At 38.5% G+C, this 13,794-nt stretch overlaps 1 protein-coding gene across 1 annotated transcript in view; it reads left to right on the top strand.

The window, feature by feature from the left end:
* The window catches only part of galnt16 (UDP-N-acetyl-alpha-D-galactosamine:polypeptide N-acetylgalactosaminyltransferase 16), a 43,574-nt gene extending 33,391 nt beyond the window's left edge, over nt 1-10,183 (top strand). The window contains exons 11-15 of the mRNA XM_007569479.2: nt 660-752; nt 1,254-1,337; nt 2,852-2,978; nt 5,497-5,613; nt 9,929-10,183. Of these exons, the coding sequence (XP_007569541.1) occupies nt 660-752; nt 1,254-1,337; nt 2,852-2,978; nt 5,497-5,613; nt 9,929-10,072 (565 nt within the window). The 3' untranslated portion in view covers nt 10,073-10,183. The remainder of the gene's footprint in view (nt 1-659; nt 753-1,253; nt 1,338-2,851; nt 2,979-5,496; nt 5,614-9,928) is intronic.
* The last annotated feature ends 3,611 nt before the right edge of the window (nt 10,184-13,794 follow it).

The raw sequence follows: 13,794 nt of genomic DNA, 5'->3' as shown, positions 1-13,794 counted from the left end.
AAATGAAATCAGGAAAACTGTTTTTAAAATGCAAAACCCTTATACATTTGCTGACCTTTCATAGGTAATACGATGTCACTTCCACTCCTAAATAATTAAGGGCGAATCACAGCAGGAACACTAGAAAATGTATTTTGCATTTTGTTCTTACATATATTTTTCATATGTATAATATTAACTCTTTAAACCAGAAACCTTAATAATCTAAAATCAGTTTTGGCGGGTCGAAACTTGACATACGTCAGTTTGGCCACCTGACTCTGACTGGTGCATTTCTACTTTTGTTCTTACTGCTAATTTCTTATCTGTTGCGAATATAAACTAAAAATCTAAATTCTCAAAGTGAAATGGAGCAGATGACATCAACAATCAACACTACATGGGTGATTCGTACTTTTTCACCATTCAGATGAAACATAGATCGTCTCTGAACGCCCAAACCCACATGTTGGAAATTGACCACAGATGTTCTAAGTTGCTAAAATACCCACAAATCTAACATTGTACAGCAAGATTTTCTCTGTGATGGAGAGAGATTTTTTTTTTATTTTATGTCCGGAGGCTGATCTGTCCTACGCTGTCATTAGAGCTGACTGCAGGAATCCCAGCAGCGCTCTAATCATGGCATCTAAGCAGGTGTTGTGTCTGTGCCGACGCAGGAACACCCGACGGGCCGCCGAGGTGTGGATGGACGAGTATAAACAGTACTACTACTCGGCACGGCCGTCTGCTCAGGGCAAAGCCTTTGGCAGGTTTGTCTCTTGGAATTATTCCCCCTCTGTGTGTGTGTGTGTGTGTGTGTGTGTGTGTGTGTGTGTGTGTGTGTGTGTGTATGGCACAGCATGAAGACAACGGCCCAAAAATAGGGCTGGTAATGTTTCACACAAGTCAGACCCATTTTAGTCAGGCGAGCTACACTTTTAAAAAAAATGCTAACAGTCATGCTTTTTAAAAGGGCTGACCTAAATCTGATGTGTAATGAGCAATTATTTACTATATATATAAATGTATGTATATGTATATACGCACATTTTTCAGTAGTTTTATCCACCTCAGCTGTTTCTAAAGACAGACTGAAGAAAATCTGTTTCTCCATATTTGAGCATAAACGTTTGATAATGTTACGTCATGTTGGTTGATTTGTACGTTTCTGTTTTCTAATGCTTTCCATCATGTCTCCCTGTCATTGTCCATGATTTCCCTTGTTTCTTCTCTCTCTGTTTTTTTTGTTTTGTTTGTTCTTCATCTTGAAGCATTGCAGACCGCCTGACGCTGCGGCGGAAACTGAACTGCAAACCTTTCCGTTGGTACATGGAGAACGTCTACCCCGAGCTGAGGTGGGATGATTTAGTAAAGGAAAGATTTTGTGTCGTCTGCATTTGTTTTTGTAGGAGGAAAAAAAAAATAGAGTTGAACTAAAGTCTGTGAGCTAAGTAAGAGTTAAATACTGTTGGGGTGGGTTTTTTTTTAAAGACGTTTTCTGAGCTATGAGGAAAAACCCACATGGGATTAACAATCTTTGGTTTTTCTCTGCTGGGAGACGTGAAACAAAAGAGGAAGGGAGAGGCTTTCCTGATTTATTTAAGATGTTAAGTTTCTTCTCAGAGTTTTTTTGCTTGTGCTTTCAGATATTTTTTTAAAATATCTTAAGAACTCCAGCTGATGTCAACAAACATACATTACAGCTCTGGAAAAAATGAAGAGCCCACTGCACTGAACCCCAGTGAGAACCTCCTGGTTGTTCCACCAAATATTGATTCCTGAACTCTTTCTGAGTTAAAACATCAGTATTGTTGTTTCTAAATTAATATGAACTTGTTTCCTTTGAATTATTTGAGGTCTGAAAGCGCTGTATCTTTTTCATTATTTTGTCCATTTCTCATTTTCTGCAAATAAGAACAAAATCTTTGCTTTTAATTTTGGAGACATGTTGCCAGTAGTTCGTAGAATAAAAGAATAATGTTCATTTTACTCAAACACATATCTATAAAGAGTAAAATCAGAGAAACGGATCATTTTAAATGGTCTCTTAATTTTCTCCAGAGCTGTATATCATATATATGACAGTTTTGAGCAGTTCTACCTGCACATGAATATAAATGGTTTCCTTTTTGCGGTTATGAATAAACATTCACACTTCCTTGCAAACGTATTCACTTTTCGTCACATTAGAACTACAAATTTAAATGTATTTTGTTGAGATTCTATGGTGCATTGAAGAATAAATGTACTTAATTTTGAAAAATATAAGATATTTTAAAAAAAAAAAGTGAAAATCTGAAAAGTGTGCCTGGCATTTATATGTAGGCTTTGAAATCCTTTCAAAGTTTTTTCAGATTGTCGCTGAAAGCCTAAAAGATGGAATGAGCCAAATTGACCTTTTATTTAATTTTTGGAGAATAAAAACAAATACAGACATAGCTGATTTTCCCTTGGCAGAACTTTAATTCTGAGATCAAAAGCCTTTATTTTTACTGTCTGGTATGTTAAAAATAATTGACTTAGCCTGGAAAAAGTAATCGCACAACTCCAAAGAGGTTAGCAACCCACCAAGTTCAAAATCAGTCACCCAGATGTAACTGACTTCAGATGGGAACGTTTGAATTGATTCATGTCAGGATCTCAGAAGCTTATGCCTTTGACCTCTTCCCCACTGCATACGCTCCAAATAACTGGAGTCTAACCGAGTAACTGTATATGTCCAGAAGAGCTGGCTGTAACAAGACACAGTACTTGTGGAGCGAAGCAATTACTCTGTACAGCTATCCATCACCGGAGTCGATCTGCTCTTTATTGTTTGTAATAAGATCGTTTCATCAGCCTTCCTCCTCGCCGTCTCCGGTTCCCGTAGGGTCCCTGAGCAGGAAGCCGTGTCCAGTGTGCTGAAACAAGGCGGCATGTGTCTGGAGACCCGTGGGAGGGACGGCCTCGGACTGGCGGAGTGCCGCGGCGCCGGAACCAACAGGCCGCAGTCGCAGGTGAGGAGACCAAGGATGAAAGTTTGCTTTCTAAAAGTAGCCTTCTTTAAGTTTCAGCTTCAAAGGGATAGTATAGTTAACTTCTGTTCCCTCATCAAAAGCATACCTGGAGTGTTGCCGTGACTCAGAATTGAGAAGTCCTTTAATCTCCCATGGCAACCATTCAGCTGTGCAAAACGCCTGGGTGGAGCTAGCTCCACCTTCGAGGACGAAGCTGCAGTTTACAAGCTTCCGCCTCACAGAGCAGCGCTCACCCACTCAGCTCCTTCAGACTAGCCAGCAGCGATTAGCAAACACCTGGTGGACCTGAGCATCTGCTGAGCTCTTGATGCTTCTTAGTTCAACGCTGATAAAAATGTTGTTAAAGGGTTAATAGAGGAGCCATGTTGTGATGACTTCTTGAAGGCGGAGTTTCAGAAGGAGCTGACATTTTTAAAGAAACAGTTTCAGTGTGTTAAATTACAAAGTCAAATTTCTTTTAAGTCATGTTTGATATGTACAGCATTTTTATAACAACGGGAGCTAACATAGTTACTTTATTGTGCTATAAAATGGCACTGTGTCTGGAACAGTAATACTTTAAAATGTAACATGGTTCCAGTGAAATTAAAGAAGATGATTTTTATTTTCATTTAGATTATTATTTTATACATTTTCAGGTCAAAATGTATATAACTGCTGCATCATTATTCGTGATTTTCCTGGGTCTCCTTAATTGATCCTGTTTGGTTGTTTTCTTTTGTTTTGTATCCAAAACAAAATTCCAATTGTAGTCTTTTTGCCTAAAAATTGTTGAATTATCTGACACAGACAGATAAAATATTAGCTGTGTAGGTGTAATTCATTTTTACAATATGTCAAATTATATGAATAACAAAATACTAAAATACATGCAATTTAAGTTAGTTAATCACTCATCTAAGGTGTCTTTAGTCATCTTTAGGCATTTAAAAAACATGTATCATTCATTCATTTCAGATAATTCAGTTTATTTCAGTTGAATCAGTTTTATTTGGTTCAGTTTTGTTCAGCCCGATTATGTTTGATTCACTTTAATTCAGTCAGTCAATTTCCATTCAGTTTAATTAAATTCAGTTCAGTCCAACAGAGAAAACCGCTTTGATAGCCGTAACGCTGGTGGGAGCAACAGAGCTGTCGAGCCCTTTGGGAAATATGGCCAAACGATTTCATTTCAATTCAGTTTTATTCGTCTGAGAGAAACAAAACTCCTGTTTTGCCAGGGAGGAGAAAAAAAAATGAGAATGGCAGCACTGCTGAACCGTGTTCATGTCAGTTCAGTTCAGCTGATTGATTGAAGGACCCTGCTGCGGTCAGAGTCAATATTTCCAGGACACTACTTGATATTTGTCATAGGTCAGCTATGGGAGTGAGTCGGCTAAATCAGCCTTCCACAGATCACTAACTAAAGCTCTGGACCAAGAAACGTCCTCACAGTTCCTTCACGATAAAAGATTTGATCCTATGCTTGTGACACTGTAGCATACACAGTTTTAGCAGCAGCTAAACTCTGCTATCATGCAGCTTATGGACGCATTTAGGGCAATATGTGTTATTTACCACAAGTCAATAACAATAGACATGTGATCAATATCATTGGATTATATGGGTGATAGAATATTTATTAATTTCATTGAACTCTGATCCAGAACCACATGGCATTCTGGGGGATGTAGGCAGAGTACAGGTTATAGCTGCTCAGCCTCTCACGGCTGGCTCATGGTGGCATCTACTAATTCACTTTAGTGAGTTAATTGATGCTAACTTACTGATGTTAGTTGTTGCCAGGTAACTCTTTGGTTACCAAGCAACAACCTGTTGAGTAACGTGCGCAGCAGCTGTTTCAGGTTTTGCCACTGTGCCTCATAATTGCTTGAAAATAAAAAAAAAAACAAAGGTGGAGAGTATAAACTGTAGATGAAATAATATTTCAAATATTTAAAATAATATTTCAGATATTTAAAACAAAAAAAACAAATCAATAATTATTGATATCAATAAACATATCGTGATATATGTTTCTGTCATCGTCTAGCCATGTGGAAAATTCTGTGACATAAACTTTTAAATGCTGACAAACCACATATTCCACACATAGACACTCCCTGCTGTGGAAGTGAGACAAGGGCTACTGAAAAGTCGCAACAGTTTCATGCTACTTTATGCAATTGCTCTGTCTGATGAAGAATTACTCACTTCTGCATGCTGAATGCTTGGAGTGGGCTAATTTCTTGACATTTAGATGCACACAACATGCTATGTCTATATATGTCAGCATACATGGAAAGACAGGAAACTGTGACAGCAGCTTTAACTCCACAGGAAGTCTCTACAGTACACTGAGTATTTTTTATTTTATTTTTTAAACTTCAATTATTATGGGAATTTAAAAGGCAAACTTGAATATCACTTGTAATGTTTTACTTTAAATGAGCTGTTAGTGAACTTAAGCTGACCTTGCCTGGTGTCCACATCCTCAATTGGTTTCTGGGTTTTGCAGAAGTGGGAGCTGGTGGAGCCACTGATTCGGCAGCAGGACCTGTGCCTGGCTATTTCTGCCTTCACAGCAGGGTCAAAGGTCAAGATGGAGCTCTGCAACTCCAAAGAGCCCAGACAGGTAAGGCGAAGAAACACTGTTTAGCAATAATATGTTGTTCTTAAAACATTACAAAAATATGAGGTTTTACTGGTGATGAATGGGTTTTTTGCAACTTGTTCCGTGTGTCTGAGCAGCAAGAGTTTACAATCCGATGTGTTTTTCAGCTAGCCAATGAAAGATAACTAAAACACAGCATGTTAGTTTTGAGTTGAGGAGTCAAAAATATTTCAAAATCTTTGTTTAGTTATGCCATCATACTGTTTATGTTTCACAAATGTCCCATATACAATTAATTATCAGTATAACAGAAAATGTATAATTTCAGATAAACATATGCCTGCAACCTCTTCTTCTTTAACAAGATTTATACTTACCCACGATGGAGACTTGAGTTTCAGACTGGACTTGTGCTCTAAATATTTTAATTTTGACTTAAACTCATGGTCTAATACTCAAGTCTTATGCAAAATGTCAAGTATTCAGGAGTAAAAGCAATGCAGCAAATTTTACTGGACAGAGCGTAACAGTGTTGCGTAACAATGTTGGGCTATTAGTAGGGTATAAGAATAAAATGGTTCTTTCAGACCTGAGACTTGACTTGGACTTTCCCTTTAAAAACTTTAGGCCTGGTTTGGGCTTGGGAAGAATGACACCAGAGATGTGAACATCTCTGGTGCTTACCTCTAGAAACAATTTTAGTGAGTTCGGTACTTGTTTTATGCCCTCTAGTTGAGGATCTAAGTGCTACAGGTGGCAATTTATCACTTTACCCTATATTCCAACATGCATGCAGAAACAGGTTTTTATTGAAACCAAAAGTATTTTTTTGTGAAATGGTTTCAGAAAGGGAAGTCGTTCAGAAAAACAAAACCACCAATATTGGGTCAAAGATAATCTGCTAAACCGAGCAGCTGTGATAAAATGACTGTTTCAAAGACCTAAACTGTTAAGTCATGAATTAACAGTGATAACCCAGGTCCGGTTACTGGAAAGCCTGTAAAATCAAAACATTACTTCAACATAGTACATGTCTAATGACGCGAAGTGGGCCAATCATGACCTGATCATGATCTGATCTACAGAAATGTAAGAACAACCTTTTTTGCATTGACTCAACTTATAGATCAGCTCATCAATCTTTTTTTCTTTTTTTTTAATCCAAGACGACTACAAACAACAAGCAGATGAGAATTGACTTTTATTCAATTGAAGTCTTTTATTAAACAGAATGTTTTGTTATACAATCCAAACCGCGGGAAAGTGGTGATCAACTTTCACAGGTGTTGAGTTGCTCCATTACAATACATGCAGGCTTTCAGAAAGGAAGCCAGAGCAAAGTTTAGATCCCTGTAAAGCCAGTTGCCAAAACCGTTCCTGACTAAAAAAGAACACCAAGTCCAGCCAATGGTACAGAAATCAATGTTCAACAGATATTTTTTGCCAAGTGGATCAACTAGAGAAAAAAAAACATAATAATAACAATTTTCTGACTATTTTCTAATCATCTGTGAGTTAAATCATGAAGGGATTTTTAGAAAACGAGGTAGTTTGTGATCAGACGTTGAGCTGCCAGAAGACCCGTGTTGGACCCAGTGACCTTATTTTACTAATGCAGATCCTGGCAGTGATTTTATAAATGCAGCAGATGAACAAGAGCTCTTAAAAACTCCAGGTCCTCCTTGCTCATTCCTTGTTCTCCTTTTCTTTCTTTCTTTCTTTTTAAATTTTTTTATTTTTTTATGTTGAATGAGAACTTCCTACACGGCCAGAGAGTTCGCTCTGTTTGTGATCGATCAATGACGTGTGTGCGGACGTCTTCGGACTCCCGCCAGGTCTTCTTCCTTGGCCCGTCTCGATCCTTTCAGAGTTTTTTGGGAACATTCCCCCATCGGCAATCAACCACTCAATGCTGATGGAGACATTTGGCACCTTTGTCTCTTATTCCCTAGAAAGAAAAGGGAGGGAACAAAAAATTCTCCTTCTTGACTGCACTGATCTTTTTTCTGCGCGCCAGAGGACATGTCATCCATCACCGGCATTACTCGGGCTTTTCATAATCTCTCTCCTGGAAAACGGTCTGGAACGTTTATGGCTTTTCTTTCTTGCTGTTAATAGTTTGTAGCCACTTTCTGTTTTTTTTTTGTTTGTTTGTTTTTTTTCTTTTTAAATACCGGTCAGTTCTGGGTGGTTTTCAGAAAATATTGTTTATTTCTCCTTTGCAAAATTAAAAGCTGTGCATAAATGAAATTATTATAATTAAATCCAGTGCTGTGTAAAAGCCAGTAGATACCGTCCCCTCCCTCCCCGTCTCTCTGCGTTTTGCTTCCAAGAAGCCACATTCTCTTGTAATCTTTTAAAGTGGTTTTCGTCAATAGATCTCTGGGCTGTCTGAAGGTCAGTTCAAGTTTTTCCTTTCCAATTTTTTACTACTCCTCCCCTGCGTCTGACCCATTTCTAAGGAATATGCTTTTGTCTGTTAACCCTCCTAACAACGACCAATGAAGTAAACACGGTAACTCGATAAAGTATTCATAACCCTTGAACTTTTTCACATTTTGTCGTGTTAAACCACAAACTTGAGTGGGTTTTTTTTGGGGTTTTTTTGTTTTGTTTTTTTTTGAGGATTTTTGACACACTAACTCAAAGGCGAGTGCAGTCGTAAAGTAGAAGCAAAATGGTTTTCAGTGTTTTTGGAAAGGTTTTCAAGCAGCAGAAATCTGAAAAGTGTGGGGGGCCGTATGCATGCAGCTGCTACAAGCCGGCACTGCAAATCTTCTTGGGTGTGTCTCATCCAGCTTTTAACATCTAGAGACTGACATTTTTGGCCATTCTTCTTCTGAAGTTAACACTGTTAATAGAAAAAAAAAAGGAGTATATTTCCACTAAAAAACAGTAACATAGCAGTTGTAACTAAATGAAGTCAAAATATTGAATAATAGACTTTTTTTATATATATATTAGTATTGGTATTGGTATTGGTATCGACAATACTAGCTGTGTCTTCACTTCGTATTGGGTCGATACCAAATTTCCCAGTATTGCTCACCTCTGTCACATAACATATTATCCTACATGCAGCGTCTCCAAACCTGCACTGCATGCTCCATCATGTCACCAGAAGTCACAGCAGTGTCCCAGTTAAAGTTCATTTCCATCCCTGGTTCTGCTGTCCAAACATGCCCGCTCCTCCAAACGGGTCATCCCCTCCTCCCCCACCTACCCGCCCCTGCAGCACAACATATTTACTCTGACCGACATCCATCCACGGAGACACTTTCTCGGGGATTTTAAGATTAACCCCTCGCTCGGCTGCAGACGTCCTCCATGTGACTCCACAAATCTGTACTTAACACTCTCGTGCCTCCAGTTCAGCGCCTCTATCCACTTATCGATTGAGCTAAAAAAAGGAGGCAGACGCAGCGTCCTTTGCGGTCTGTGGGCACTGAGGAACAAACTGTCTCACTGTCTGCAGCTTCTGGCTCGTTTTTTCCCCGTCCAACCTGCTTCGTCGCTTTACGTGCAGAAGCTTTAAGGGGGGAAAACAGATTCATGAAAAGCTGAATCGTGTGGAGGAAAGTAATCACTCAGGAGTCATTTAATGCATTTGTTGGAGCTACTGTGAGTATTATCACAGTTCTGGTAGTGGTGAAATAATGGCTTTGGGTAAAGATGAGTAAAAACCTTAAAATAAATACATCTTTTATTGCATTATTTCACACCTTTAAAAAAATACAGCCCATGTTGAGAAACAACTGGTTATGGGGGGGAAAAAATCACCAGTGTGTTGGGAGTTATCCCAAAAGCTTTTTGATGGCCCCTAAAAACCGCTTGCTGTGGAACATTTAACCAGATATTGATCCTGGTATCTATAATTAAGCCTGCTTGTATGTTTTAGGCACACTGTAAATGGAACAGTGAGGAGCGGGGCAAAGTAAATAAACCCCACCACCTCCCAAAATGACAATTAGAATCCACAGATGTCATCTAAAACAAACTGTCCCCTTCCTGCTGCTGCTGCTGCTGCTGGGCGGCTCAGCTGGATGCTCTGTGACTTTTCCACTCCGCAAACTGTTAGTCAGTAATTCATGCGATTACTCTAATCCAAGTCTGAGTCAGGCTGCATTACTCACTACTAACATGAACCTCCTGTGCTTACACATACACACACACACACACACACACACACACACACACACACACACACACACACACACACACACACATACCATGGAACACAAACCGGAGAAGCTCGCCAGTGTGTCTGTGCAGACTGAAACAGCTTTTTTTTGTTTGTTTGTTTGTTTTTGTTTTGTTTTTTCTCTCGTCTTTGCAGAAGTGGAAGCCAAAAGGCCCGGCTCTTCAGCACATGGTGAGCGGCCTCTGCCTGGACAGCCAGAGCACCAGCGGACCCCTGGTCATCGCGCAGTGTCGCCCCCAGGTGGCTGGACAGTCGTGGGAGCCGCAAGTTATCATCTGAGTGAGGAAGATTTGGAGTTGCTGAGGGACAGAAGAAAAAAGAAGAAGAAAAAAACTTTACTTTTCTGATGTCAACCTCTGGCTGCTTGTTTTTAAGGCCTTTTTGAGGGGAAAAAAAAGAAAAAAACCACCAGAGGTCTTGTGTGTACAGTGCTCTCCGTCCTTTCCAGGATGCTGCAGATCTATGTATTCTTATCTTTCCACTGAAAACGTTGCACATTTCACTTCTTCGTTTAGGTTTCTACGATCTGCTTTCGTTGGAAGCGATTTGACGAGTGCAAACCGTTACTGTAGCAAGCGCGCCGAGCTGCACCTTCGATCGAAGTCGCTGCTTTCGTAAAGCGGGGCAGTTTTAGCTGTGTACATAGGCTCTGAAAAAATATAATAAAAAAATAAGGAAAAAATAAATGGGAGCTTTTTATTTTTATCGCTGATTAGCAAAGCATTGTCAGGACATTATTTATTGTTTTGCACGGTTGGACCCAAAGAATGTTTTATTTTTATTTTATTTTTTTTCCTTTTTGTTCCTGTCTCTATTAAATTTAAAAAAAAATTCTGTAAATATCTGAAACAGGTTATTGTTTTTTTGTGTAAAGTAATCTCTGTGGTTTTAAAAATAAAACGTGGCTAAAGAGACAAAAGCATTGGAGCCATTTGTAAAAATAAATTCCTTTGCTGCATAATTATACTGTTAATATTAAAAAAAAATAAAAAATTTGTGTGCTGTATTTTATGTTTTTCTTTTGCAAGTACCACATAAAACATATTCTCTTTCCTCCATGTATCTATTTAAGACCGGCATCCCCGCAGCATGATACTGCCACCGCCATGTTTCACAGTGCAGCTGCCGTCTTCAGTTTTCTTCCACACATAAGCCGGAAATTTCTGTTTTTGTCTAATCTTTACAGTGTCCTGTTGTACAATTCAAAAAACAAAAATGTTGCACAAAAGTGCAATATTTTTATTATATTCTAAAATAAAAAAGACAATATTTGAGGTGCTCCTGACTAGTAGGAGGAGCTGTGGATCAATGCAGCTCCTCCAGAGTCACCTTTGACCCCACTGCACCTGCTTATTTTTCTGATTACGGTAATTCTCTCCTTTCCTGGCAATTTGGGCAGCCATGTCTTGGTAGATTTCTACTGAGAGCAAGTCACACAAAATTAACTTCTGAAGGCAATTGATTAGATTTTATTCAGGGGTGCTATAGTAGAGTGTGCTTGATACAAATAAACCCTCAGAACTATTTTAATTGGTGAAAACTTTATAAAAAAAATAAAACATGGAGAGGAACAAAGACGTTTTCAAGGTAACACGTAAACACAAAGAATTTGTGTTTACTTAGCTAGCCTAAATAAGGCTAATTTTGTTTCTGCTTTTATTGAGTTTGGGGGTTAATCTATTTTTTTTTTTAACTCAGCTGTTAAATATCAGAGCTTCTTATAACTAATGGGGTTATGTCTCCATTTTTTGATTCTACCAGGAGCAATGGCTGCCTCACTCTGTAATTTCAAAGCTCCTACCATCGATATTCAGAAGAACTGAGACACAGAGGGAGTTGAGGGTGGAGTTCAGAAACACATAATGGTTTATAGCGCTTTATGCACAATATTTCAGCTGCGGTGGCTTGCTAACTTGGCAGGGAAACTATTCTGTCACCGTCTAATTCCTGGTGCTATACGAAATTAAGTGAAGTGAGTCCCAGACTAGTTCGAACGAAGTCTTGGAGACAAGATGGCTGAAGTCTTGGAGACGTGCCCTGACGAAACAACCGCTGTTAATAAATTAATTAATTAATAAATAATTAAACAAATAAATACAAGTGAAATTGTGAAGATGAAACTCTGCTGGTGGTTCGTTAAAATGATGAATGGCTGCGTTTATGAATTTGATTACACTCTTAATAACCGCCGCAGCGTGATGTGTTATCTGGATGAGTTATGGCGGCAAGAAAGGTCAGACTGAATTCATGGAAAACGTGTGTGTTTTTAGGGGAGCCAATACCAAATTATTTATTTGTTTATTTATCTAGCATATTTCATTAAAGTAACGTGTGCTTCCATTACAACGAAAGAAAAAGCAAACAAGAGTGAGGCCGAGACTCAATGAAAATTTCCCCTCCAGGCAATTAATCACCTCTGACACATCTACATTTAAAAACCAAGTTCAAATCTTCTTTACATTTCATACATGAAAAAAATGACAGATTAAAAATGATTTACTCTCTTCAATAATCAATGGAAATGCCGTTATCGATTTTACAGAAATCAAAATTAAAATTGTTGACCGAACTTCCAGTACTTTGACAATTTATGTCCTTCCCGCCGCCTTGTTTCTCACAATTATGAGATGGCTATCTCATAATTATGAGATGTTATCTTGGGTTATCTTTGGAAGAATTATGTCAAATTAAGCCTCTGGACATTAAAGAAGTCTACAAAAGCAATTAATCGTCTTTGGTTGAGAAAAAAAATCGATGGATGATGCAGCGGCGGCTTCTTTCGTTGAGAAACAGCTACAAGGATCCGAATCTGAATAAATTATAAATATGTTATCATAGATTGACGGGTTATTGGCAAATTTAAAGCAGAAGAAGAGGATGGTTGACTCTAATAGTACCTCGTTATCTCATTATAGCTAAGTCGTAATTTATTATTTAATTCGTAATTAAGTTGGACCTTTCCAGGATTATTTCTATATACAGTTGAGAAACCATTCTGGATTAAATTTGGTGTGGCTCATCTATTACATCTGTTACCACTGAATGGTGCTATCCCAGATAGTGGTTTCTGTCTAGTAAAAGTATTTTTAATATTATGTTCACTCATAAAAACAAATTTTAATGGGGTTTTTTGGGGGTTTTCTTTTTTAGTGATTTCTTACTGAGGTTTGGATGAAAGCTGAATCGTTAGGCTTATTTTTACAGTAAGCTTACTCTTTGTTGTTGATCTTACCATTGTTGACCAGAAGAGGGCGGAATATACTAATAAATAAAAGAAATGGCCCAGCGCCTCTCTCTCTCACACGCACAAACCACTTTGAAAGCTTGGTGGATGGGTTTTTAGCCGTTTACTTTTTTATACAGACCAAAATGTATATATTTCACTGAGATGAAAACAATAATAAGGCAATAAAAATAAGAGATAGTGTAGGTATTTCACAACGAGAAGTAGCATTTGCCATTGAGGTATTTCGACAAACATTTGCATGACAGTCAACATAACAGGCTTGACAACTTTGTTGCCTTGGTTTGTGTGTGTTTGTGTGTCTGTGCGTGTGTGGGTGTGTGTGTGTGTGTGTCCTTTGTTCACTTTGTAACCTTTGCGGCCGCCAAATATGCTACACTGCAGCTTTGTAGACTTCAAAACTATGTGAGGAATGCTGATAAACTTGTGGCCTTTTCGAGGGGCCAATGTGTCACCATCATCATCATCAGGGTGGAGGGGTTGCACGCACACAAGGGTAGAAGATGAGGACAACGCATGTGGGAAAAAGGGAGAGTTTCAAGCTGCTTGAGAAATTAGGAACAAGACAAAAATATGAAGTAAAACTTTAAAAAGTAATAATTTGAGTCATCTGTCTGGAATTTGGAAGACTTGAGGGAACAGTTCCTGAAGTTTTGCGAATAAACTCACAATTTATATCAGGTAGATAAATTTCATGTCACATTTTCTTCTGCATTGATTAGCTTGCTTTGCAGCATAGAAATACACCAACGTTATA

Source organism: Poecilia formosa, unplaced genomic scaffold (genome assembly GCF_000485575.1).
Source record: "Poecilia formosa unplaced genomic scaffold, Poecilia_formosa-5.1.2 Scaffold241, whole genome shotgun sequence".
Classification (NCBI taxonomy): Eukaryota; Metazoa; Chordata; class Actinopteri; order Cyprinodontiformes; family Poeciliidae; genus Poecilia; species Poecilia formosa.
This window is presented reverse-complemented; position numbering and strand designations above follow the sequence as displayed.